General features: G+C 45.9%; 1 protein-coding gene across 1 annotated transcript; it reads left to right on the top strand.

Annotated features, from left to right (window-relative positions):
- Positions 1-27,633, top strand: jag1b (jagged canonical Notch ligand 1b). Its single transcript, XM_062430060.1, has 26 exons — positions 1-357; positions 616-921; positions 8,401-8,452; positions 10,961-11,212; positions 11,731-11,791; positions 14,282-14,412; positions 14,521-14,640; positions 16,328-16,441; positions 16,547-16,660; positions 16,767-16,880; positions 17,385-17,431; positions 17,953-18,126; positions 18,566-18,716; positions 19,695-19,859; positions 19,985-20,098; positions 20,255-20,368; positions 20,545-20,658; positions 21,097-21,213; positions 22,008-22,035; positions 22,449-22,534; positions 23,112-23,225; positions 23,319-23,428; positions 24,688-24,927; positions 25,527-25,658; positions 25,938-26,079; positions 26,669-27,633. Exons 1-26 carry the CDS (start codon positions 301-303, stop codon positions 27,142-27,144), a joined length of 3,645 nt encoding a protein of 1,214 aa, XP_062286044.1. The 5' UTR covers positions 1-300; the 3' UTR covers positions 27,145-27,633.
- The last annotated feature ends 305 nt before the right edge of the window (positions 27,634-27,938 follow it).

Here is a 27,938-nt window from a genome sequence, read left to right as displayed (position 1 = left end):
TCAGTCAGTCAGTCAGCAGTGGGCTCGGCTGCCGCATGGCTACTGTGTAAACTTTCTTCAACAACAAAGTGGAAACTGTCTGATAACGAAAAACAAGCGAGACGCTTGGGCAGATATTTGCGGGACATACACGAGGAAGAAGAGATCTTGTGTGAATCGGGAACCTGTGCTCTGCTGATCAGAAGTGTCGACCCCCACCTCCCCCCCCTCACTCGTGCATGTTTAAACCAGAGGAGAGCTCTGGTGCCGTGTGTCGGCCAGACGACTAGTACAAACGAGTGGCAACAGCAGTCCGGAGGCATGATTTTGAGACGGGGCTCAGTCGTTGTTGCCTTTTTGCTCTGCTTCCTCGTGAAGGTACGTGGATTACATCTGGGGAGGGAGACTGTGGAGGGAAAAAAAGGGGGTCACTCAGTTCAGCTGTGTGGATGCAATCGCATTTATTATTCTTATCATATGCACGGATTCGCTAATAATACGAACAAGATAGCGCAGCTGTAAGAATAACTTACAGATGTAGGGGAAAAGCAAAGCAACTCGTGTTTAGTGCACTTTTTCTTTATACGATGAGGGTAAAGTTGTTTTCCATTGCATTCACTGTTCTGTCTTCAACAGGTGTCAGAGGGATCGGGACAATTCGAGTTGCAAATCTTATCGATGCACAATGTGAACGGAGAGCTGCAGAACGGCATGTGCTGCGACGGCACACGGAACACGGCGGATAGAAAATGCACACGGGACGAGTGCGATGCGTTTTTTAGAGTTTGCTTGAAGGAATACCAGTCGAGAGTTTCTGCTGCGGGGCCCTGCAGCTTCGGAATGGGATCTACGCCTGTCCTCGGAGGGAATACCTTTTCTTTCAAGAGCTCTGTGAGGAATGACAAATCGCGGATAATATTACCCTTCAGTTTTGCCTGGCCGGTGAGTTGGAGACTTAAAAAAAAAAAAAAAAAAGCAAACAAACTTTCTGTGCTTCCCGCCGTGCTTCTTCAAACGAAAAAAAAGAGGGGGGGCTTGGGGGGGAGAAAATGTGTGTTTGCAAGGCAATTCTGCGCAATTACTGTCCGTCAGTCATTCACCCTCCTCTAAAAGTTGGATAGAAAGCACAACAAACACAAGCTGATTTTCTCTTTGGGTAATTAGCTATGTGTGAATTATCTCTCCTCCATTATCTGCGCCAATTAACCAGGTGCAGGTATTTTTCTCCCATCAGGCCCAGGACTGTCTTTTTTCCTGTCTAAATATTGTTAGGGGTTTTAAAACTAGGTTGCATGTCAGGTAACCATAAAGGTAAAAGTCTCAGAATTTGGCTTAAGGGCACACCCATGCTGTGAGAAGTAAAGAAAAGTAGGTAAACTATGACCTATAGATCACTTAAACCTGCAGATGGCCATCAATCTGATCTTTACTTTCTAAACACAATCACTATCTAGCATTATTTACTTTGCTTGGTACTTTTATTACATTTTTTACAGTGCCTTCTTGATATGTGCCTCCATAAATATTTTCCCTCAGCCTGGTTGAATTCTACAAATTAAAAAAAAAACTTGAGATCTACAGAGTTCCCCTCCTCTGCCTCCCTGGCAGCTGGTCATGTTGCTCAGTACAGTGAAAACCCACTTTCTGGTTTCCTCAAGTGTCAGCTCTTCTTCATAGAGTAAATAAATGGGCCTGACAGGCCTGTGGGAGTGTTGTAGGTCTGTGTGAGAGATGATTTGCCATGCTGGAGCACATTTCGATGTAGTGAGAAAAAAAACAAGGTCTCCGCACAGACTGACTGGCCCCACAGCTTGGCCCGCAAAAACTCCTCTGCTGTGCCTGATGGGTGAAAGGCACTGTCCTGTTGGTATGTGTGTGTCCAATTACACAGAGGCTATTTTTATCTAAATCTTGATGGAAGTTTGTAATTTCGAGCATTGTGTGGCCCCCACACAGCCAGAATAAGTGAAAGAACTGGGAAAATCATGCCTGCTGTACATTTTTCTGTTTTTCACTTAGTGGTTTCCATCAGGGCAGAACAGATAATTTAGGTTTGTGTTTTCTCTGATCTGATAGCCAGTTAAACAATGTTCTCAGCATGGTAGCATACAATTTGATATCGTCTGTATTTTTATGTGCTCTCCACTGCTGCATCACACCTTCTTTCTTTTTTTTTTTAAAGACAAAGGTTTCTGTTTATACTCACACTATAGCAACACTGAGTTGGCATGGACGCTCAATGCCAGATTAGTTTCATCTTACTGGTTGGAAATCATTCCTTTTTGAAAACAGCACATGTTGACATTGAAATGAAACCTGGTACCATTTCAAGTTTCAGGACTCTTTGCTCATATTGCTTTTGTCCAGAGGCCTACATGTCCTAAATGTGTTGTCCTCAAAGACCAAATGGAGGATGTTCTTGTAGTGTTCAGAGTTTATTGTCTGTGGACTGTGTAGAAAATAGTTTCAATGGTTTGGCAGCATTGCCATTTTGTGGTTTCATCTCTGTGCAGTAAGTGGTTCAGTTAAGCAATCTCAGGTTTCGATAAATGTATCATAACATAACTCTGCTGTAGAAAAGAGGGGTTGGGAACACACTGGCTCCTGAGGTTTTGGGAAGAACAGAGCCTGCTCGTTAGATTCTCTCATCCTTCACTTCAAGTGCTTTACTTCAGTGCACATTAACAATTGTCAGGTTAGGTATGATATCACTCTTTGTCCTTTTCATCAGTTGATTGGCTGCTGTGGACAGATGGCAGTGTGGTGCAATTGGGTTGTTGGGTACTCTGAGTTCATGAAGCTTTTTTTTACATTTTTTTTCTCTCTCTCCCCCCTTTTCTCTTCATCCTCTCTTGTGAGCTGCATGAAGTTGGCCTCTTGTCCAGGCTAAGGGCTTTGTTTAAGTCACGCTCGGTTGGACCCCAGGCATTTCATCGCTTTAACCTTGCCACCCACAGTAACTGCTGCACTTAATGAGGCTACACACATGTGCTTAGATCAGGTAGGGGCGAGAGCCGGGCGTCCAGCTGAATGCCGTCGGCTGGACATCTTTAACATGAAACGCATCTGGTGCTATAGAGCCCTGTATAGATTCACCGTTTTGCTTCATGCTTTTATTCCAAGTGTGGGCCCAGCTACCCGGGCCCTCACAGTGTATCAAGCAGGGACAATAGTGTGCCCTCAGTGACTACAGTGAGGATTACAGAGAATAATAGAGGCAGTGCAGCTGTAATGCCAGTGCAGGGCAAGCAACAGGAAGCAGTTGTGGTAGACTCAGCAGTGATGAAGTTGGCTCTCAGGCAAACTGTGACCTTGCCTCTGTGGCCAATTCAGCACATTGACCCATGTTACACCTAAGCCCAGTAGATACAATGAAAGAGAAGACCTGTTTTAATTGGATTGCTCCTAATGATTAGATTGGGCTCATTCCAAGCAACTTCTTCCAGATATCCTTCTTGGGGAATCTGTTACCTTTTCATCTCAAGCCGTATTTGTTTTTGGGTGCCTTTTTTAATTACACTCAAATTTGATGTGATTATGCCCGTATAGCATCATTGTCGCCCCTCAGACCTGTGACACGCTGACCAAGCTGATCAATTTGTTGACAAGTCAGAACAGTCTGAGAACCGGGATCAGGTGAGTCGTAAAACAATAGTCGGCTCAGCCTGGAGGGTAAGCGCTGCCGGCAGCTGCGAGAGTAATGACATGTTTGTTTTATGCAGTCTGCTCTGATGTGGCAGTTAAGTGCAAATTGCTCAAGTGAAAGAGTGAAAAGGAGTATGTTCGTTCTTTTTTTTTTTTTCCTCTCCCTCTGCCTCCTTCTGTTTTCCGTTTTTAACAACGACCTTTTTAAGCATACTTGCGGTGTTGTGTCAGTATGTCGTTACATAATCTTATCAGTCGCTTCAAGCTGTATGGAATCACGACCCGCAACAACAACAACCTTTTAATTGGGATCACCTGTTGCCCCTGTTTTTGTTTCCCTAAATGCTTAGTGACCCATCTAAAAAGACAGATGACTGGCTGCTTGTTTAGTTAAATGGCTGATAAGACTTTTCTTTTCCCAGTTCCAGCTTCGTGTTTTGATCATGTTTGACTTGCGAGGGATCCAAAATCTGTTTGCTGTGTCTTTTTTGTTTAAGTTGGCGAGAGGTGTGATTCTCTTGGCGGAGGTAGGGTGAGGTCCTGTCGTATTCCAGCTGACGTACCTTTTACAGGATATTTAATAAGCTGTTGATTGTACAACAGTCTTTCCCTAACTCTTGTTTTCATTTAATAAAAAAAAAGCATAAGCCCCATGGCAAACAATGCATTCTTTTTCCTCCCAATCTGTCAGTGCAGTGTTTTGGCTTTTGGAGGTGATTAGCGGAGGTGTGTTTTCACCACTGAGCTGTGAGTGTAATGGCAAACAGGGTGTGTTACTTAGCAGTCCCAATCATTGGTTAGATCTCAGGTTGATACTCTTGAAGTGATTGACTCAGGAAAACTGATACAGAAGGTCAACATCCCTTTGAGTAGACTGTTTACATTTCCTCTGTGCCGAGCATAGGCCGAGACTAGCCCCATCTGTTGTGCCTTGCCTTTATTTAGACCTTTGGCTGTTGCTTTTGTGAGACATACCTTTTTTGTATTTTGTTAGATTACCTTGGAATGGTACATTAGATGGCTCCATTTTCAGTCATGGGCAGGATGTAAGCCTTGTGTTTCTGTGTGTGTGTGTGTGTGTTTGGAAAATTCCCCTAGTGAGAGGATTCAGTAGTGTTCTTTGGCAAGTCGGTGTGATCCGAACTGGAATGATCTTTATCACTTATGTTGCTTGTCTGTTGGACAGTGTCTGCTTGGCCAGGGAAGATAAGAAGACATATGGCCACACTTATTGCACTTGGATGTGTGTGTGTCTGTGTGTGTGTGTGTAAGTAAGAGAGAAAGGGAGGGAGAGAGAGAGAGAGAGAGAGTGAGAGCTCTGTAGTTCAAAGAGAAGTTGTGAGTCAGCTGGGAGCCTGGGAAAAGTGAACCTGGCAGTGGCAGACGGTTCCAAGCTGATAACCGCCAAGGAGTTATGGAGTGTTAGCGAACGAGTCGTCAGGCGGTATCTCACTTTTTTTCTGGAAGCAGTTGTTTGCTCCGGAGCTAAACGTCCCCATTAATGGCGTGGCTGCTCGTTGGATCAAGGCGCCAGGGGGTGTGCCACATTGTATCATGATGATATCGGCATATTTAATTCATATCCTGATAATGGCAATATTCCAACTCGCAACAACAAGCGTGGCCAAAAGCGAAAGTAACAGTGAGGGGTCGGCTCCAGAAAAAGGGGGAGCCACTTCAGCAGTGTGGAAGTGGTTTGGTTACAAAAGAGCAGATGTACAACAAACCATAGTAATATGTAAGAAGTGCCAAAAAGACTATCTACAAAAACCACCTCAAGCAAGAAGCACCCAGCTGACTACAAGGAAAGCCAAAAATCCTTCAAGGAGCATTTTGTTATGTTGTCAAGTATATCATGATCGCAGAAATACCCCGAAATACTAATTTAGGGCCGTATCGCCCACCCCTACAATGCATTACGACATTGTTGATGGATAACACAAATCCTCTAGATCTTCAGCTGTAGTTTTAGTTGATGGGAACTCAATGATACAGCAACATTTATGAGTGCATCAGAACTTTTTAAGACAAAAAAAGTGAAGTGAAAAGCCCATTTTTATGTTACACTAATGATCAATCAGCGGTGATGACACTCACATTGCTGCAATAGATCCCAAGTTGAGGCAAGTCTTAATCGCACAAGGTGTGGGTGTGTTGCCATGTAGCACATCTACCAATTACGCCAATCCTGCTAATTATCCTTTAAACTTTAGGCTCCTTGACAACAGGCTACCTCAAAGGGAATAATGATTTTTTTTCTCCCCCCCCCCCCCCCCCCCCCCCATCAATTTCAACCTGGACACAATGAGAGGTTTCATCATGCAGCAGGTGAAGCAAGCTTGGGGATGTTTTCGGTTGGCAAGGATCCATTGTTGCTCCGAAAGTAACCGCCTGTAAAATAATAATATGCTTCCAAAGCCAGTTTCAAAAGAAAAGGTTGGTTGTTTGAGAGGTTATTGAAGGGTGACATCTATTGTAGTAAATACAAGTTCTGACGCAAGTTTTTTTTTTTTGTCCACCTACTTACGTCTTCTTATATTTGTCATTTCCACATCAATTTTATTTCACAATCATGAATAATATTCAGATTTTACAAGGCAGACGGTTTTCTCAGACTTCGCGTTTGTCCAGCGATGGTGCGGTGCAGTCGCGTTCCTGTTTTTTTGGCATGAACTCATCACATTTACTGCACTGTGTCACATATGTGGGATTTATTTTGGATGACCCTCCCCAAATGCAAAAATTATTTTTAAAGTCTGCGTGGATAGAGAAGTGGCGTGAGAGGTCTGTTAGAATGATGTGTTCATGTGCAGTTGTACAGACTGGAAAATTACTCCCCTAATGGGAAATGAACGCAAAAGCTCCTCAAGTGTTGGCTAAGTGTGAACACATGAGGTGAAAAGCAATAACATGATACAGCTTAATGCTTGAAGAGGAGCCAGAGGACTCCTGTTAGTGTTAATATAGCTAGCTTGTAGGTTGGGGTAGTAGTAGACTTGAATGATTAGGTATCACATTACCACTGAGTCACTTACTCGAGTTCTGTGTCAAAATGATTGCAACCATTCTTGAGTCAGAACATACTGTAAAAGGCTGTGTTGCTGATGAGCTCCGCGTTTCAAACAATCGGCGCTCTGATTACATTGAAATGCTGGCACAGGATGAGACAGATGTGTTCCTCGGGAAGATGGAAAGTTGAATGTCTGACAAAACAAGGTAAAGCCATGAAGAAGAAAAAAAAAAAAGAAAAGAAAGAAGGCTCAAGAGTGAGTCATAGCTTTTTGCTTTCTGTGGGAAGTGAACAGGGGTTTTCCTTCAAGCAGGTTTGTTTACCATGAAGTCATCGCAGCAAAAAAAGCAGAAGAAGAAAAAAAAAAAAAAGGGCCGGAGTGGCAATTTTAGAATCTCCGAAATGCCTCCGAGCAGCGCCGTTAGGGGCGAGCGTGTGTGCGAATGTAACAAGTAGGTGTTTTCTAGTGGATGCTCCAGCAGTGTAAGTGGATTACACTTTCTCACAACCACATACTTTCTCTCTGACTCTGTCATGCACGCTCGCAGGCACATTGTTCGTTTCCCCCATGACTGTGGCACAGGGCAGTGTGAATGTGTAAGCTGATATTGGTGTGAGCGCTACCGACCCCGAATCAGACAAAGCGTTTCAGGAGTGCTGAAATCAAGACAGGCCCTCCAGAGTGTAGCACTCTTTCAGTCTCTCTCTCTCTCTTTCTCTCTCTACCCTCGCTGTCTCTCCTTTCCTGCAATTTTTTCCCCCCCTGCCTCACCATCCGTCACATACACTTCTTTTTTTCTTCTTCTTTCTTTCTGCATTTTTTTTCTTTCTGTCTTGTCAAATCTGGATCACTCAAAGCATTCGCAGCGCTCTGTTAGAGGTCCATAAATTAGCAAGAAATTGAAAATCCCATATACATTGCAAAACGGCACGGACTGTGTGCTTTCTCAGAATACTGGAAATTGTCCACTGGTTGCTCTCGCCACATTTTATAAACATGTGGAGAACTGTGTTTGGGGGAAAAAATGGTTTCTAAAGTGAGCAAGGTTACCGTGGCTGAGATGAAGACATATTTTTGGCATTGCAGGGTAGTATCCTTTTCGGAGTGCTATTTTTATTTTTTTTTATTTCGACTTATTCTAATCATTACTCAAGAGTCTGTCCTGTGCAGCCCAGCTCGGTCTGGGTGATGTTTTCGGTGCATCAGACACCCTCCTGCTGGGTGGGTGTCCAGCTAGACCAGACCACTTTGCCCATTTGTCTGTCATCCTAATCGTCGCAACGCAGAGCGCTCCACCACTGCAAGCTTATCCTCTCTTAATCAGATAAGCTAGACTGTTGTTATATGTCTCAGTAGCAGTAATAGTAGCAGGTCTCATCGTTAAGTCAACGAGCGGGAGGTGAAGCTGCAAAGTTGTGCTGGCAGAGCTCCTGGAGTCATGAGAAACCTCGAAAAAAACCTCCATGGATGTGATTTATTTTCCCCCCCTGAGGCTTTAAAACAGAAACCAATAAATGAAAATATAATTAAAGGAAAATAAACTTCTAAATGTTGTTTATGCTTTAGTTAATTATAATGTCAAACTTGACTGACTACAAATGAATGGATGTATTCATAAAAACCAGTGTGGAAAAATAGTTTGCACAACGCAAGGGTGTCAGAGGTTGTGTGGTTGGCTGCATGGCCTGTAGGTTTACAGTAATGTCTCTTTTTTTCATGATCTGATCTTGACTAACTGGTCACATCTCTGTCTTGTCTTCCTCAGAGGTCCTACACTTTGATAGTGGAAGCCTTGGACTTCAACAATGAAACCAATGGTGAGTATTTGTTCTCTTTTGGCATCTCCATCTTGTCTCTCTCTCTCTCTCTTTCTCTTTTTGCCTCCTATCCTCCTCTCCCTCGCTGCAGCGTCTGAAAGGAGTCGTGCCGAAGGTCAGAAAAGGAAGTTTATCCTTCCTGAACCCCCCCCCCACCACCACCACCCCCCACCACCCTCTTCCACATGGTCCACTGGGTGTTCCTGTGTGTCTTAAAGAAGAAAGTGTGTTGACAGGTGCCTGTAAGGGAGGAGAGGAGGAGGAGGAGAAGTAGCGGGGATAGGGTAGACTAGGGGGGCTGTAGACAGAGAGAAGGATGTGTGGCGAGGTAGAGAGGGGGCCACGCTGCCCCCCCCCTATGAAAATGTTTTCATTTGGCCGATGACTGATGGCAGGTGCTGCCAGCCAGGGTTGGGGTCACACTGTCTCACTGTCACTGAGGCGTGAAACACAGAGTTCATCCGGACGCTCAGCCCGTCGCTGCGACCAGCCAGCAGTCACAATGCGAGGGGGGTGGGGGGCTGGAGGGTGGGGCTGAGGCCTCTGAGATATGCTGTGGTACTGTAGGTTAAAGTTACCTCTGGCAAAGGTGCTCCACAGACTGAGCTCAGGCCTTTTTTTTAATGTACTTAAAGACTGCGGGTGTTTCTCATGAATGTGGGGAGAAGACTGTGGCAGCGAGCTGAATATAAACTCTGGTTGCCAGGTTTTGGTTTGTGCCATTAACTATCCTGACATTCCAGCTGGGGTCGGTGGTCAGATTGGGGGGGGTGGCACAGTGATTCCAGCTGTGGGCGGGCCTCGTCCCATGCTTGTTTATGCAGGTCTGTTCGAGGTCAACAAGGTTTCGGTCTTTTCTGCTGTATTTGCCGCTCCCCAGAGAGCTATTAGGGCATCAGTGTGAAAAGCCCCCTGAATGTACACACTCAATGCTGGTTAAGCCCCTCTGAGCTCCGGCAGGCTAGCTCGCTTCATGTTAGCTTCATGTGCCTGTGACTAGCCTAACGGATATAATCAAATGCCAACTTGTTCCTATTAAAATGTAAAAAAAAAAAAAAAGAGTTTTAGTTTGACGCCTCCAGGATTACACAATGATTTTTCTGATTTAAAATTCCTACTTAAGAGGATTTTGTGTGAAGTATGTGAAAAACAAACCTTTTCCCCTTTAAAAGTTTGGATTTTCTTAATATGAAATTCATTTTATGCTGGAATGCGGCCTTTCTAAGCCTTATAAAGCTTGTGTGATTTATGTTTAGCTCCATGCCAGGCAGCAGGTAGCGAGGATGTGCTACTCCTGACACTGCAGGCCAGCGGTCGGTAGAGAAATGCCACACAGCTGAGCTCTGGATTCCAGACCGCTGCGAAATGTTACCGGGCACTGTGATTTCAGTACCCACTCAGCCCCCCCGCCCCCCCCTTCCAACCCCTCCTATACACACCACAGCACAGTAAATAAATGACAGCATGCCGCCGCCCCCCCCCCCCCATTCAGTGGCATTGCATCATACTACACAGAGGAGCAATTCACCCCAGCGGTCAGCCACCTTTGCTCATGCGAGCGCACTAAATAACCACTGTGACACATTTTTCATTCTCTCCCAGGTGGAAGATTTAGATATCAGGTAGCGAGCGGCGCGCAGGTCGTGTACGCATGTGTACAGTGCAGCGTCTGCAGACTGGGCTAAGCATGTTTGCTCACTTCCAGTGTGTTTGCTCTGCGTGTGAAGCTCATTACAGCCTTTGGCTCTCAGGTTTAGTCCTTGCCTGCTTGACAGAGCCGTGACCTCGTCTTGTTTGACGTAGAAAAGAAGAAGAAAAAAAACAGAGCTCAATATAAGCCGTGCCTCTCTGTCAGAAGCAGAGATAGATACTCGTAAGCGTCTGTGTGAAAAACATGTCGAATCAAGACTGTTCTAACTGCTGTTTACAAGAATGTATGTGAGAAAAGCAGCTTGGAAAAAAAAAGTGCTGATGTTACACTGGCAGGCTTCGCAGCACCGACTGTGGCATTGGTGTCCTAACGCTGTAATTTATGGCGGCTGCGGTTCTGTCTTCGCCTGAGCAGATGCAGAGGGCAGCATCTGAGACCAGTAATGTCCTCAAGCTGTAAACCTGAGAATCAGAAAACCCAAGCCGGGGTAGAGTTGGGAGAGGGAGCGTGAGAAAAAAAGCAGTTAAGAGTGCTCATTAAAGGCAGGCCTTTTCCCTTTCTTTTTTTTTTTCCTGCATTTCCTCCTCGTATTTTTCTTCCTCTCCAGCACACATAGTTGCTTTAATTACATATAATCTGCTATCTAAGAGATCTTCTGCAATTTGTGTCAGGATTCTTAGGCCATGTTTCCCACTGTAATGAATGCCGGTAAACATCGCAACTTCAGTGTTCTACGCTTGCTTTCCCATTTTCTATTCCCTGGCTCCGACGTTTTAATGAATGCCGACTGAAATTAAATGTTTAACAAGAGCCCTCGCAGTCAGTGTTGATGGTGTTGAATTTGTTTTTATGTGCAGACGGGAGGTTGATAGAGAAAGCCTCTCACTCCGGCATGATCAACCCCAGCCTGCATTGGCAGAAGCTGACTCACAACGGCCCCATAGCACAGTTCGAATACCAGATCCGAGTCAGCTGTGACGAGCACTACTACGGCTTCGGCTGCAACAAGTTCTGTCGGCCCAGGGACGAGTTCTTCGGGCATTACACATGCGACTTTAACGGAAACAAGACGTGTCTGGAAGGCTGGTCCGGACCTGACTGCAACACAGGTGAGCCGAAATGGCAAGACGTGGGCTAGCGGGTGACATCACTTGGGAAAAACGGAAAGAGCGCTCAAGGCAGCAGCTCAAGATAGTCGGATTAGTATTTAGACTGTGAATGACTTTTCTAAAACTAGCAGCCAGACTGTAATCTGTGATTCATGCTGATACACTGTCTGCTGCATTGTTGGCATTGAATGGGAGACTTTGTTTCTGAACTCTTACTCTGTCCCCCCCCTACCACCACCCATTTTCCTCTTCAATTCAAATGAGCTTTTCATTGCATCCACGACCAGAAATAAACTTTTATCCCCCCCAGTAATCAGCCTACGTAGTGGGCCATTTGTGAATCATATCTTATGATGTCGGGGCAAGCTCGGCCGTTTGTTCTTGCAGGCTGAAATGCCATAGCGGGTACTAATTATATGATTTATAGCTATAATTAAAATGTGTAACAAAAAAAAAAAGAAGCTAAATTTGAATCTAGTTAGCAGGCAGTTTAAATGCTTTTCTTCTTCCTCTTCTAGCTATATGCCGACAAGGCTGCAGCACCGAACACGGATCATGTAAGGAGCCAGGTGGATGCAAGTAAGTGACCGAGGGCCGCTCTGTATGATTTATTAGTCTTGTATCAATGTTTTGACTGTGTTTTTACTATGTGAAACGTCAAACATGGGTTTGTCCAAGTGCCTGTACTTATTATGGAGGCCCGTGCCAGAAGCCTGTGGTGTGGATCATTCAGATATGTAGGGATTTTTGTCCAAGCGCCAATTCTGTCATGGCATGGATCTTTTCTCGTACGTGCTCCGGTTTTCGGCCAAGAGACTATCTGTACCAAGGCTTTAGCAAAAGACACAGACTTGAGCTGCTTGGAAATCTCATGCAGGGCTTTGGACCGGAGCTGCCAGTCTGAGGAAACTGGCCAAGACGCCACGTTGGAAACCTATGTGTTTCCCTCTAATGAGGCAAGCGTTATCAGTCAAATCGTGTGTAACATTCGGATGAGCTTTAAAGTGTATTGTTTGTGTAGCTAATGGCTTCCTAATGCTGTTTATGCACACAGCTAGAGGAAAAGCCCAGACGCAGATGGATATCAGAGCCGGAGCATTGTGTGTGCACTAACAGTTTGTATCTCATCCTCATCCTGGAGGAGGCCCCGCTCTGCCTGACTCTTCCCAGAGCTCAGGCATCGGTTGCTTTCTTAGTTGTCTGATTTGGCTGTAAATCAAGCACAGAGACGATCAGGTTTGTTCATTTTCTGCAGGAGCTTTGTTGTTTTTCCCATGCTTTTGACATCATCAGGTTTCTTGTAAGTGCTTGTGTGGCCACTGGCAGAACAAGAGGGTTGAATCGCTTTAGTCTCTGCACAGGTGTGGCTATATATAAAGCTCTGGGTTTAACTCTGTTTGTACACACTCTGCCAACAAACCCTCCAAGCAAGCTCGACTACTGTTGTAGAGAGTAAGTAGTTTCCCATCGTTGAGTTCAGGGAGTTAAACAACAGCAGTACATAGCAACACTGGCTTCATGCTAGGCCAGCCTCTTTGTCACTAACTTTATGTCAGCACAGTCACAGCTAATGACGCTCCGTGGGATTTTTTGATTTTTTTAATGATAGCCTTAGCCAGCTCTTATTGTTTCTAATGAGAGTAATAACAGTGCACCTGTGAGTGAGTAGAGAACTGGTTTGAAAAAGCTTTAACTGCAAAAGCAACAACATACCGATTATTGAAAGAGTTCTGCATTCATGTAGAGGGTTAAAATCTTAATGTGCATCAGCAGCGCCGCACAATGTAATGTCACATTCCCCGGTAATTTGGCTGTGTAATAACTGTAAATAATTTGGGATCCTGCTGAGGAATCTTGCTCCGCTTCTCATGGAGAGGATTAGCACACTTTTTAAGAATAGCCTCTCTAATCACAGACTGAAGTTTACTTAACCACCGCGTTTATTTTTACAGTCCGTCCGTTTCTCGGGGCTAATCAGCGCTCCGCTGCCCCAGAGGGACACTGTTTCCTGTCGCTCGGCTCCATAGCAGCAACTGCATCGCCACTTCGCCACCTTTTAAAGAGCAGACTTTATCAGTAGGGCTAGATTGCAGTCTTAATTATGGAGCCCAGGAGGGGAAAAAGGCAGCATTATCAGTGTAATTATGGACCTGGACATTTCAGCGGTCAGCAGGCTGAGTTCCCTTCCTTTGGTCCTGGGGCACAAGCTTGACTCCTTACTCATGGGAACCAGGATGAGCAACTCTGTAACAGCAGAAAGGAGGGCTGAACACTCCTCTCGGCAATGATGTCGCTATTGCCAAGCCACAGGCACAGTGTTGTTAAAGAGAGCGTCTGGCCACATGCTAATGTTAGCCGTGCTAACGGTCCCATTGGAGCTGTAATTTAGTGTTTTGGGGGGTTTTTCTGTTTGGTAAAATGCTAAATACTCCTCTGTTTCCCTGTCCCCAAGTATTGTATAAAAGCTGTTGCATAAACACTCTGCTACTTAAGATTAATTTGTGGTCTTTTAAGACGCAGCCCAGTTGTGAGGGTGGGAATACTGCCTCTTTGTTTGTTTCATTTGTGCAGCTCCATGCAGTTTATGCTAATGTGTAGTTCATTAAGTTCAGATTATCGCTGTATTGCTTCTGAAGGAATTTGGGATAAACAAAAGATTAAGATATTAGCATTTTCAGATACCACAGGGATTATCTGACCGTGCTGTGATTGTTTTGAATATGCCTGAATGTCCTGCATGTGTCGCTGTGGTGTGTGTGTGTGTGTGTGTGTGTGTGTGTGTGTGTGTGTGTGTGTGTGTGTGTGTGTGTGTGTGTGTGTGTGTGTGTGTGTGTGTGTGTGTGTGTGTGTGTGTGTGTGTGTGTGTGTGTGTGTGTGTGTGTGTGTGTGTGTGTGTGTGTGTGTGTGTGTGTGTGTGTGTGTGTGTGTGTGTGTGTGTGTGTGTGTGTGTGTGTGTGTCTGTGTGTGTCTGTGTGTGTGTGTGTTCAAGTGTATAGGTGGGCTGATAATGATTTTTATTTGATGTCCCCTTTCTGAGGCTGATCGCATGGCTCTGTGTGTGTCTTGCAGGTGTCTGTATGGCTGGCAAGGCCAATATTGTGACAAGTGCATCCCTCACCCTGGCTGTGTACATGGCACCTGTGTAGAACCCTGGCAGTGCCTGTGCGACACCAACTGGGGCGGCCATCTTTGCGATAAAGGTTAATTGCCTCCTCCTATTTCAGTTTTGGTCGCCGTAGGAGCGGCTCGTGTTGTCTCAAAACAAACTAAAGCCCTGTGAAACACTCCTCCCCCCTCCCCTCCTCCAGATCTGAACTACTGTGGCACTCACCAGCCATGCCTGAATGGAGGGACGTGTATCAACACAGGACCTGACAAGTACCAGTGCACTTGTGCTGAGGGCTACTCTGGAGCCACCTGCGAGAGAGGTGAGTAATGATGCTCAGCAGATGAATTAGAATGATCACTAGTAGGCTTATAAAGAGCACTAAAGCGTCTGACACATTAAGTTCAGTGTATTCACACGCGGACTACTTCTCAGCCTGTGGAAAACAGTTGGATAATGTCTCGTGTGGCTCTGGAGGGAGCTTTCGAAAGTCTGAGAAAATAACTGTGATGATGTCATCGGGTAATCTTGAGCTTCAAACTTTATTCATTATTATGATTAATTTTTACCATAAAGCCTGTGTTATGAACTGTGGTTGTGGTGTTTTTAAAGACACGGGCCTTAACCAGAAGTGAAGGGTCCAGTGGAAGATGCTATCAAGCTGAATTGTGGGCAATTTAGGATCCAGTGTTTGTAGAGCTTGTCTCATAAGGGGGACTAAAAGTCATGATTTTTTAAGTAAAAAAAACAATCTACTAGTGAAATAAATCTCACAGGATTTCAAACTACTGCTCACAGTTATAAGTTGAAATGTTCTGGTCTCGGTGAGCCTGCAGACTAAAGGTCAGAGGTGCCTTGAGTTTGTAATCAGAGGAGGTGGTAACTCAGCAATAATCTGTTTCCACTCCAGCACAAGTGGCCCACAAGTCAGGTAATCCACCAGTTTGATGTTGAGGTGTGGGGGGGGGGTGCGGTGCGGTCGGTGGTCGGCGGTCATCCCTTCGCTCCTCAGGCACTCCAGACAGATGGGTGTGGTGCTAAGGTTCAGCTGCTGCAAACACTTACCATGGAGATGATGGTTTTTTCCTCATTAAATCTGAGTCTCGCGGGGTGCTGACAGCTTAACTGCAGAGATGTCAGGAAACCGTGCCCTTCGTAACAGGAGGTCCGTAGATGAGGGGATACGTCAGGCTATTGTAGCAGGGGAGGCCCCAGGGTGCAGCGCTGCATCCTTCCCCCCTACATCCCCCCATGGCATACCAAGACCCGTCCGCTGATCACCTCCGACCGGCTTGTTATTCCCTGAGTGAATCATTTATTTTTGATTCATTTCGGACTCACTCATCCTTAATTCACCCATAAAGGAGAAGCTACAGGGCCGAGGCTACCCCCCCACCCCCCCTCCTATCCCCCTCTCGTCCTCCCGCCACTCTCTCATCTTGCCCCGCCACTCAGAAGAAGAATGGCGGGGAGTCAGAGGGAAGTCACGGTGCGTTGGTCAGGTCAGCTTAGCATGAAAGATGATTTCCTGGTGGTGTGGTCCGCCGGCCGGGTAATGAGAGTGAGACGGGTGGGAGGGGTTTGAGCGGGGCTTTTGGGGGCAGGGGAAGAGGAGGAGGGTAGGTGATGGGTGAAGGTTGAAGGAAGGAGTCGACCCCTGGGTGCGCTCTGTTGACAGAATGGTCCGGGGTGGGAGGGAGGAGAGTCACAAGCTGAAATGCATTTTTACATCTAATTTGTTTCCTTATGGATAAGGGGGGGTGGGGGGTGGGGGGGGTGGGTGTAGATCACATGATGTCACAGTGAGATATTTTAACAGCAGTACAATGTAAATATCTGTTACAGCTGTTGCCCAAGAGAGCAGGTTTGTGAAAAACAGGATGAATTGTCATAAATTTGAAAGATAAGAGGTATTCAAGGGTGGAATTTCCCTTTTTGAAATGAGTCACAGTGCTGTGTGTGTGTGTAACCTGTTGGCTAACGCTGTCTTTTTTTTTTCTCCTTTCTAGCGGAACACGCCTGTCTGTCCAATCCGTGCTCTAATGGAGGGAGCTGCTCCGAGACCAGTCAAGGCTACGAATGTCAGTGCGCATCCGGCTGGAGCGGCCCCTCCTGCACCATCAGTAAGATTACACTATACCCTTTTTTTTTTTTTTTTTTTTTACGCGTCGACACCCTCCACAGGAAATATGGCGTTGAATAACCAGCGGTCTACTTCTCCCACACAGATATCGACGACTGCTCTCCAAACCCCTGTAACCACGGAGGTACCTGTCAGGATCTGGTCAACGGCTACAAGTGTCACTGTCCTTCACAGTGGACGGGGAAGACGTGTTTGATAGGTGGGTTAGGGTTAACTTTTACCAACACTTCAATGCTGTCAACTGCACTTGTGAACGCGCCACCAACCGCCGCCCTCCCACCTCCTCTCTCTCTCCCTCTCTCTAGATGCCAACGAATGTGACAGCAAGCCTTGTGTCAACGCCAACTCGTGCCGCAACCTGATAGGCGGCTACTTCTGCGAGTGCATCCCTGGTTGGACGGGGCAGAACTGCGACATCAGTGAGTAGAAGGCCGTCAGCCGCAGCTGTGGAGCGGGACACCTGTCCAGCTTATGCCTCCCTTTTTTTTTTTTTTTTTTTTCTTCTGTTCATTCAGCACAGCCCGAATTAAAAAAAAAAAAAAAAAAAAACACAACTCACTGCTATAAGACGAAGGCATAAAGCAAATAGTTGGACAAGTACAGTGTAAATGAATCTGCAGTATGATTATTAGCCCTGTGTGTGGCCAAGGCTGTGGTGATTAGAGGTGGCTCAAAACAATCCCAGGACTGGTTTCACTTGGCAGCAGACAGGATTGCTCAATACCGTGTTGCACTGATTCCACAGCCACGGTTTCCAACTCTTGCAGAGCTCTCTCTCACTTAGCCTCCACAATGTTTTTAAAGCCCCCCCCCACCCCTTTGCATTGGAAACATAAAGCACAAAAGTAGTTTTCAAAGACAGACTATTTAGTCAAGCCTTTCAGAACGAATCCTCAGATTTGTTTTTTCCCCTCCCTCCGCAGATATCAACGACTGCAAGGACCAGTGCCAGAATGGAGGAACTTGCAAGGTACGCTTCGTGTCTCTAGCTTTATCTGGTATTGCCGCTTTATTTGCCAGCTTATGTTTGTTTTTAGTGTCTTTTTTGTCGGAGCCTGGGACATTTACAGCGGTTATATAAATAGCTGCTGTAAATTGTTCACTCCAAACCAACTATGGAATTGTTGTGGAATTCCTCTCTGAAATCAAATCTGAGGGGAGTGGGTTCAGAGGGGTTTCTAAGGGAGGGACACACAAGTTCCTTGACCACACTAGATTGAATTACCATAAACATTATTGTGTTGAGCCTGTGCCAGGAAAATGTGTTGAAATAATTGTGGAACTGTGATAATGTTCCTTGAAAGTTGTCACTAACCCCACCCCCCGAAACCAGCCCCTCTGCCACCCCCCTTGCTCTCAGCCTCACTCTTCATTCTGTTTCCCTGGTTTGACAGTTTTTGTTTGGACCCCACCCTGTCAAAGCAGTTAATCAAATTTGTGGCGAACGTGAGGTTAACCCAGGTTTCTCTCCCTTTTTTTCTCTCACTCAAGGATTTGGTAAACAGCTATCGTTGCGTGTGCCCCCCTGGCTTCGCCGGCGAGCACTGCGAGAGGGACATCGACGAATGCTCGAGCTCGCCGTGTCTGAACGGCGGGCGCTGTCAGGACGAAGTGAACGGCTTCCAGTGCCTGTGTCTGGCTGGCTTCTCAGGAAACCTCTGCCAGGTGAGACACGTCTGCCACCCCTGTCCCTCACACAATTAAGCACCCATGCGTGCAATCCCCCCCCCCCACTATCATTTAGCATCTTAAGCCTCTGTCTTCGTCCTCCTGCCCCCTTTCTGCCTTTGGGTTCGTTGTAAAGTTTTCCTGCCCCACCCTCTTAAATGGCTGTTGTTCCATAGTCCTCCTTTTTTAAAAGGGAGTGCTTTGTTGAAGCTGCTCCTGGCTACAGCGGGATACATTCCTCAGCGCTGAAGCCCAGACTCAGAGGACGGCTCCTATGTCTCTGCCTTGTTTTTCCCCTTCCTCCAAGTGCTGTGCGTGTGTTGTTTCCTGGCACAGCCTGTAGGGAGGATGCTGTGGGTTTTGCTCTGTTTAGTGTAGCAGAAACTATGTCAGCTATCAGGTTCACCGCTCTCTATTCAATACCTTTCTGCCCTAGCTGGATATCGATTACTGCTCGCCCAACCCGTGTCAGAATGGAGCGCCCTGCTTCAACCTGGCCACAGACTACTACTGCGCATGCTCGGAGGACTACGAGGGCAAAAACTGCTCTCACCTCAAAGACCACTGTCGCACCACCACGTGTAAAGGTATGTCTCCGGCCTCCAACAACCACAAGCTTTTCGCTCTTTGTCTTTTTCCAGAACGTTCCTGAAAGGTGATCTGCATAGCGCGCTGTAGCGAAATGCTGAATAAGACCAGGTCCATTTGCTTGAACACTTTGCCCGCTTTTTCCCCCATGAGGGCAATACCTATATTTTAGTTTCATGCACTGAAGTTTCTTGGCCTAGGTGAGCAAAATGTTCTCTTTTTTTTTAGTGTAGCTCCCTTGATGAATGCCCCCCTCCATCTCCTCAGCAAAGCTTTTCCAATGATTCTCCCCTCCTCTGAGTTCCCTGAAAATCTGGCACAAGGCTGATAGCACTGTGTGTGTTCCTGGTAACGACTTGGTGGGCTACCTCTTCTTTTTCCCCCTCAATGAATGTGCACATTTTTCTGTGTGTGTGCACAAGTGTGCGTGTGTAATTGAGTGAGTGGACCAACCAGGGAGTCAGATAGCAGACGGTGAGATTCTCTCTGCTCTTGGCAAGAATCAAGTGATTACAGGGGAGCGAATTCACCCCACTCTCCTAACCTGATCAGACAGGGGGAAAGGAAGGGATTTCACTGCGGAGTGAACAGGATCACTCTGAATTGCTTATGAAAGCATAACAGCTTATCGCTGTTTCTCCTATCATTCAATTTTTTTTCTCGCAGAGATACAGTTTTTCACTGGGGAAGGGAATTTTTAACTGACTAGTCAGCATTATCTGTGAGGGCCCTGATGATCCCTTACTTAATCACTACTCACTCCTTTTCTCGGTCACTTGTTGGCTGTCTCAGCATAGACTGGTCGACAGCTGCGTATCTCATTTAAATATCAGCAATAAACTAAACTCCCATCCCTCCATATCACTCACAAGACACAAACCACATTTTATGATTTGGAACGAACAGTTTGTACTAACAGGCTGCATCAGTTGTTTCTGTCTAACAGCAACCGTCCCTGTGTTTCTCCCCCTCTGCAGTGATTGACAGCTGCACTGTCGCCGTAGCGTCCAACAGCACGCCAGGAGGAGAGCGCTACATTTCGTCCAATGTGTGTGGACCTCACGGCCGCTGCCGGAGCCAGGCTGGGGGCCAGTTCAGCTGCGAGTGCCAGGAGGGCTTCAGAGGGACCTACTGTCACGAGAGTAAGACCAGTTTACACACACACACACATACTAAAACAAGACGTTTGAGACCGAAACACATTGCAAAACTCTTCATGATATGTGAGATTGAGCTCTCTCGTCTTTTCCTTTTTGTTTTTTTGTAGACATCAATGACTGCGAGAGCAACCCATGTCGTAATGGGGGAACCTGCATCGACAAAGTCAGCGTGTACCAATGCATCTGCGGCGACGGCTGGGAGGGGGACCACTGCGAAATCAGTAAGTAGGACAGCATGTCCCGTGACTTCAAAAACAATGCCACACCTCACCCTCCACGTGACTGCTCAACCCATGTTTCGACATAAAAAGATCTGTTTGATGATCGGCTCGATAAGCTGTGCATAAATCAAAACCTCTCTCTTATTCCTCCACTAGACATCGATGACTGCAGCACCAACCCCTGTCATAATGGAGGGACATGTCGAGACCTGGTGACTGATTTCTTTTGCGAGTGCAAGAATGGCTGGAAGGGAAAGACGTGCCACTCCCGTAAGATCCATTCTTTTGTTTTTTCCACAACCGTGTAGTCTGTCTGTGCAGGCTCATGGTATGTGCTTATGGCTGTATATAATTACCCAATATTCTATACTGAGTGTGTGTTTATTCAGACATGTGTGAGTGCACAGCTTAAGCAAACCTAAGATTTAAATCCCCCCCCCCTCCAGGCGAGAGTCAGTGCGATGAAGCCACTTGCAACAACGGTGGCACCTGCCACGACGAGGGCGACACGTTCCAGTGCAAGTGTTCACCAGGGTGGGAAGGCACGACTTGTAACATAGGTGAGTCACACGGTCCCACGGTCCCACGGTCACACGGTCACGGTGGTTTGGATTAATGTTTCACATTTACACCCGCACATGCTCACGCCTCAAGAAGATCGCTTTGTGGGAGAGCACCTTCTTGTATCAGATATTAATCAGATCTGTAAGATACGAAAGGTCCACAAACAGCTCTTATCCTTTTTATCTGTCAACGTTTCTTCTGTCAGCGCTTACAGATATCTGCTTAAAACCCCCTGATTGCACTGACAGTACACTTCAAAGTCATGGAATGTAGATTCCCTCAGAGAAAAAACAGAAACCTGACCAAAAAAAAGTCAAACACACGAGTCTCCTGTGACTGTTTAAGGTTTTGGAGCTCTGATTGCACTGATAATCCTCTTTATTGCTTTTGTACTGCAAAAAAACTGAACTTCTCTGTTAAATTTTTCTTCGCAGCCAAGAACTCGAGTTGTCTTCCAAACCCGTGTGAGAATGGAGGTACCTGTGTGGTGACGGGGGAATCCTTCACCTGCGTCTGCAAGGAAGGCTGGGAGGGTCCCACATGCACGCAGAGTAAGTGCTCTTTAAGGGGGAGTGGCAGATGGGATAATGCGGACAGTTATTACCATTTAATGATGATAAACTTCCTGCTACCTAGTGCAGAGGTGCAGTCCTGCATCTGATTTAAATCTTGACTTTTGTTCCTCTCCCATCCCCTCTTGATCTATACCTTTTTTCTTTAAAAAAAAAAAAATCTTTCCTCCCTCTCTGGCTGTTGCCCGCCATGAGAGGAGAAAAGAAGAGTAGGAGGAGGAGGGAGAAAGGGGGCTCAAACTCAGGAAAGTGGAGACAGATGTTTCTCCCCCTCGTCCAACACACACCCCTCTCTCTCACTCTCTCCCCTCTCGTCGTTGCATTCCTGTCCGAACAGTGACATGTCGGCTTGTTCTACAGCTCTCCTCCATTTCCCTGGCTTCCCTGCCCTGAGCGCGTGTACTCCAAAACATGAATTCCCCCAACATTTGTAAAGGGAGGGAGAAACAGCCGGGGTGGGAATCTGGGTGTGGAGGTGTCGGCTGCGGCGGTGGGGGTAGGGGGGGGGGGTTGAAGCTGGAACTCATTTTGACGGCGAGAGCCGACTCGCTTGTTTGCTCTGTGTTGTTAATAAGGCAGAGTAACCAGGCGGCGCGGCGTCCATGGCCAGGCCCGACCGGCCCAACACGCCTATGCACTCGCAAGCTCAGACATGCTCTTTGCTGTCATGTACACAAAACACTCATACATGAGAAAGAAAGAGAAAAAGGAAAACAAGACACTCACAACTTTCTGTCTCTCTCTCTCTTTTTCTTTTTTTAAATTTATTTCAGATACCAATGACTGCAGTCCGCACCCATGGTAAGTGGAAGCCAAACATTTCCTGTATATTTAGACAGATGTAAACAGGGTGCTCCTTCTGTATGGTTTCTCACCTGGAGGCTTTCTCTATCTCTGCTGAGAACCAGGCATACACCCTTCCCTGTCATTCCTGGGATGCAATCAGCTAACTCTGCCTTTGTTGAACTCCCAGGCGCGACTGTATTTTAACCACACACCACTGGAGCTAACTCCCAAACCAATGCACACTTGTCCAATAAAAAGAACTAGTCGGATTGCCTAAATTGCCTCTGAGAAATGGTCATTATGAGTTGAATGTTGAGAAAATGCCAGCCTGAAATAGATAGTGTGTCTGTGAAGAGGAAAAATAAAAAATAGCCAGGGGGTACCCAGAGGGGTGAGTCTCATTCTCCCTCCCCCTTTTTTTTCTGCAGCTACAACAGCGGAACCTGCGTCGACGGGGATAACTGGTACCGCTGCGAGTGCGCCCCGGGCTTCGCGGGTCCAGACTGTCGGATCAGTGAGTATTAACCCTGACTCCCGCTCCTCCCTGATCCCTGGTTGAGCTGTCGGTTAGAGCAGGCCCGGGCCGCGGGAAGGTCTAGCCGGCCAATTATCTGTGCATTGGGCTGTAGGCCAGACTGAGCCATGTCGGTGTCACTCCACCGGGCCCTGCTGCTGTCCCCGGGGGAAACCGGCTTAGCAGGCCAACAGCTAATCAGCCATGCTCTCTGACACTGATTACACAGATTGTTTTCCCTCTTAAAGGCTTTCAGATGGCCACATTCTTTCCCATTGCAAACCCTTTGTTCTGCTAAGTCCAGCCTTTAGCTCCTGCATACCTGCTAATGATGCTGCTTTTAATAAAGCTGCATGGGGCAAAAAAAGTCCAGGACTGATTTAAAGCAAATTTGCTTGTTTTTTATTAACTGGTTGTGTATGTGAATGTACTGTTCAAATGACACATGACCTCAGTGAATTTAGCCTAGGAATTATTTGTGTGCTGACTACTTAACCCAATATTTGTGCTGTCTGGCTGTGCTCTTTACTCTGTAAGGGAGCCATTTCTTACCTCCTACTCTTCCCCTCTGTGGCAGATATAAACGAGTGCCAGTCCTCTCCTTGTACTTTCGGCTCCACCTGTGTAGATGAGATCAATGGATATCGCTGCTTGTGCCCACCAGACAGGACTGGATCCCACTGTCAAGAAGGTATGAGCCTCCACTTTCCAGTAAAGGGCAAGTCCACTTAACAAACATACTATTTGTGACATATATCTAATGCTGCGGTTGTATTTAACACAGTCACAAGAAAACATTGCTCTGTTAACGGACACGTCACCCCTGATGGAGCCAAATGGGATGAAGACTGCAACACTTGCCACTGTTCCAATGGGAAAGTTGTGTGTACAAAGGTATGTCTATAAATATAAACTAAACGGTAACACATGCTACGCAGCTGTACAGAGATGCATGCTTACAGTGGTAGAACTGTGCAATAGTTACATACTCAAAGATTGCGTGGGTGCCTGAGTCCTGTGGGAACTCAGGTAGGGCCATGTCGGGCCTCGACAACACTGTGTGTCATGGGGTGGAGTTGGCTTAGGAGTGTCAAATTCTATACAGAGAATGATGCAGTTTGTTTTGAGAAGAAACACAATGGCACTGTTAGAAATGGGTGTCGGATGCCAGTTTTGGATCTCCCGATGTCACACTCGGTGGAGATTCAGTTAAGATACAGTAGAGGCCTGAAGTTCTGCTATCATTATCACGCTCGTCTAATCATAAGGGGAACAATGGTGCGTCTCTGATACCGCTCCCCTCAGGAGGAAAATGCATCATCGGGTGAAAATGATCTAGGATTGTGAAGTATAGGCTACCCTGTTCAAATATAGTCTGATAATGTCTGAAACATAGTCTGATGGGAAAAGCTGTGTGTTTTTGCTGCACTTTTGATAACAGTATCTGGTGTATTGTAAGTGGTTCAAAGTGAACGTGGGATAGAAATGAACCAGTACAAAGCTACTAATAACAAGGAGTGGGATCTTTATTTGCTCACAACCAGGGAACCAACCAAAATGCTGCTACTTGAGTAGAGCTGCTACGATTGATGCATTCATAAAACAGAAATCAACAACTATTTTGATTGTTAATTAATCATTTTCACTACTTAAGAAAAAAATCCAAATGCTCTGATTCTCAAATATGAATATTATCTGGTTTATTATGTCATCTTTGATAGTAAACGAAATATTTTTGGGGTTATGTAGTTGGTGCAAACAGAATAATACATTAGAAGACGTGACCTTGGGCTTTGGAGAAATGATCAATATTTTTTGGTATTTTATAGACCAATCAATGATAAAAATAATCGTTAGTTGCAGCCTTACACCTGAGCGCTCAGCATCACCAGAGTCAGTAGGATAGATTGTAGGGGACCATGAATATTTGTACAGTTGCATGGTAATCCATCCAATAGTTGATGAGATGTCAGCCTGGAACAAAGTGGTAGACTGACCAACCAACAGACATGCCAGGGGTTTTGCAGAAAGTCAAGTTTAAAATAATGTATTGAAAAAAGCTACTCAATAATCATGCCCAGACTAGTACCTTTTACCGTATATTCCATGGTATATAAATATCTTTGTACTTATTCTGATATTCTTTTCTCCAGATGTGGTGTGGCCCTATGTCGTGCCACTTGGGTGCCAAAGGTCGAGGCGGGTGTCCTTCAGGCCAGAGCTGCATCCCCATCAAAGAGAACCACTGCTTTGTGAAGCCCTGTCTCAGCCTGGGAGAGTGCTGGCGCTCCAACCCTCCCCCGGCTCCTACCAAATGCCACCCCAGCTCCAGTTACCAGGACAACAGCTGCGCCAACATCACCTTCACCTTCAACAAGGAGACCATGCCTCAAGTGAGTTACCTAGGCACTGAGAGATTGAATTAAAGGGTTTTGAGGTCATTTTTCATGCCTCTCTTACTCCACCGCCCTTAATTGAATGGGTGCAGCAAAGTGTGAAAGATCAGGTTTTCAGAAGTGCTCAAGCATCCCTCCAGGGCAAAAAAGATTCCCAGTCAAGGACCATGAACAATTCAGTTATGTATTAAAAGTGTTCCAGGAAGAAAATAGTGGCGATATTTCTCCCTCTTCTCACTGTATCCAAGTTTTGGTGTTCCTGAGAGTCAGGCACTTTCGACTCATGCCAATCCCCTCTTAAACCAACCGCACTGTAAGATTAATTTCAGGATCATAAGGATTTGAACTAAACAGGACCACTGGCGACTCTGTCACCACATAGGATCATCACTTGCCTGTTGCTTAACAAGCATGCGGTAGATAGTGACAAGCATATGAGCCCGTGGTCTTTAATCTAAATGAGGTGGATCCCAACCAGATAGCGCGTTGAACTTACTGCCAAAATGGAGGTCTAGCTCTTCGTTTTTCCCTTCTCGATTGCCCCTCTATTTTCCATGTGCATTTACGTTTGCTTCATTTCTTTGCCCTGTGTCTAGAGCTTGACTGTGGAGGATGTGTGTAAGCAGCTGAGGCGCTTGTATGTAGTGAAGAATTTCTCCTTGGAGCATTCTGTGTCCATAACCTGTGACCCCTCATACTCAGCCAGCAACGAGATCCACGTCTGCATCGTAAGTACCTCCTCCCACTGTCATCCAAGTCTGCCATATGTTTGTCTGCCTCTATTAATGCACTCAAAAAAATCCTCTTTGATTTATAGCTGGCAGCATGCACTGCTAGCAGCATTAAGACATGCTCTAATGGGATATGTGGTGTATTTATATTCACATATATTTGGTTGAGTTGTCTCATCTGTTGACAGCAAGTAAATACAATCGATGGCAGACAAGATAGAAGTTAAATCAGAGCCAACAGATTTAAAAAACGCACTTTCTTCTTGCCACTTCTAGTCTACTGAGGACCATCGCTTGGACCGGAGCCCCATTAAAGAGATCACAGACCGGATAATTGACCTGGTTAGCAAACGCAACGGGAACAACACCATCATCACCGCCATCGCAGAGGTGCGCGTGCCAAGCCCCAGCAAAACTGGTATGAACCGCCTCCGATCTCTTGAAAAGTTTTTCCAGACTTGCACACACTTGCATGTGAAAAAACTGGGTGGGAGGAGTTTTTGTTTTTTTCCTGAAGAGATGAGATGAGATAGAGCCAAGCCCTGAATATGACAGCACGACAGTGTACCAGAGAAAAACATGTATGAAAAGTAATTCCTAAACCTCCCACACAACTCAGGCCGCCCATGTCTGCCATCCCATGGCAGTTGAAATGGAGCTTAAAAAGAATCTAGCCAGGATTTCAATGGAAAGAGCAGAGCTGCTTGGCTACGTGGCGTTAGATTGGCTCGTACTGTGACTGGTTAGACCCATAGTACGACTCTTGCATGTGTCCACCATTCATCAACACGGTGACAGCAGACTGCCGCCACAGCCAAATACAAGCCTTCTCCTCCCCTGTTAAAGGGCTCAGAGGTCAGGTTGCACTGGCAAAAGCATGCTAATGATTTAGCAAGCTTGGTGTAGTGATATAATAAAAGCTGTTGCTTAGTACTCAGCTGGGACTTCATTTTTTAAAATCTATGGCACCTCATTTACCTTTTAACTGTCTTGTTTTCTTTCCTCAGACTACCTAGTGCCCCTCCTCAGCTCCGTCTTCATTGTCATCTGGGTCCTCGTGCTGGTCTCCATCTTGCTGTGGTGCATGCGTCGCCGGCGGAAACAGAGCAACCACAACGGCACAACGGCCGCCGGCTCCGAGGACAACACGACCAACAATGTCCGGGAGCAGCTGAACCAGATCAAGAACCCTATAGAGAAGCACGTGGGCCTCACGGTGGCCATCAAAGACTATGAAAACAAGAACTCCATCATTGCCAAAATAAGGACAAATCATCCCGAGGGGGATGAGGACGACAAGGAGAGGCACTTACAGAAGGGCCGCTTTGCCAAACAGCCAGCATACACACTGGTGGAGAGGGACGAGAAGACGCCCATCTCCAACCCCAACTCCACATCCAAACATCCAAATTGGACTAATAAACAGGACAACAGAGACTTGGAGACAGCAAACAGCATAAACAGGATGGACTACATTGTATAGCAGACAGCTGTGTTGCTGTGCAACCAAGCCTTATGCCTTCACACCCCGGTGGTGGGTGAAACAGGGGAGCTTTGGCATGTGTAGTTAGTAAACTGTCATGTCAGTCGTGACCCCACAGTATTTTCAGATATTCCCCGTGTTAATTTAAGTTTTGACAAGCTGGCTTACACTGGCAGTGACAGTTGCTTTGGTTGGCTGGAAACACAAGGCACTGGTATACATTTCACTGTAGAACTAGTTGCGAAAGTGTCCTATGCATTTCACATCCCTTTTTTTTTTTTCTCCTTTTCTATTTAGTGGACACATGGAAGGGGCTCCTGGTGTAATTGTTGTACAATGACTAAAACTACCCGACGTGTTCAGCACTAGAGCTAATTATTTTTAGTATGTGTTTGAATTCTTTCTAGTTCCGTTTGGAGAAAGTGCCTTTTCAGTTTTAGACTTCAGCAACTGTCAAATGAGAAAAAAAAAAAGATCAACTTTATTATTTATTTTTATTTTTGGGGAGGGGGGGAGGGATGGGTTCAATGTCAGCAGTTGCTGCCAATATGAAGAATTTATGTGTCGATTTAGAACTTGTAGATATGTACATTTTTTTTATTAATCATTGTGTATATTTGATTTATTAACTTAATAATCAAGAGCCTTAAGATATCATTCCTTTTTATTTATATGTTCTGTCTAGTTTGAAGGTTTTGATAGCTGTGCAAGCCTACCATTTCTTTCAATGACTTAATTTTTTTTTCTCTCTCTCCAACGCATTCTATAAAGCCAAATTTCAAAGAAGACAAAGG

Source organism: Scomber scombrus, chromosome 12 (genome assembly GCF_963691925.1).
Source record: "Scomber scombrus chromosome 12, fScoSco1.1, whole genome shotgun sequence".
In the NCBI taxonomy this organism is placed as follows: Eukaryota; Metazoa; Chordata; class Actinopteri; order Scombriformes; family Scombridae; genus Scomber; species Scomber scombrus.
This window is presented reverse-complemented; position numbering and strand designations above follow the sequence as displayed.

Excerpts from the sequence above, each read along its gene's own strand:
- jag1b (XM_062430060.1), top strand. The coding sequence starts at position 301 with ATGATTTTGAGACGGGGCTCAGTCGTTGTTGCCTTTTTGCTCTGCTTC. Across the intron at positions 14,413-14,520 it reads CGGCCATCTTTGCGATAAAG|ATCTGAACTACTGTGGCACT; the intron begins GTTAATTGCCTC and ends CCCCTCCTCCAG. Across the intron at positions 26,080-26,668 it reads GCCAAGCCCCAGCAAAACTG|ACTACCTAGTGCCCCTCCTC; the intron begins GTATGAACCGCC and ends TTCTTTCCTCAG.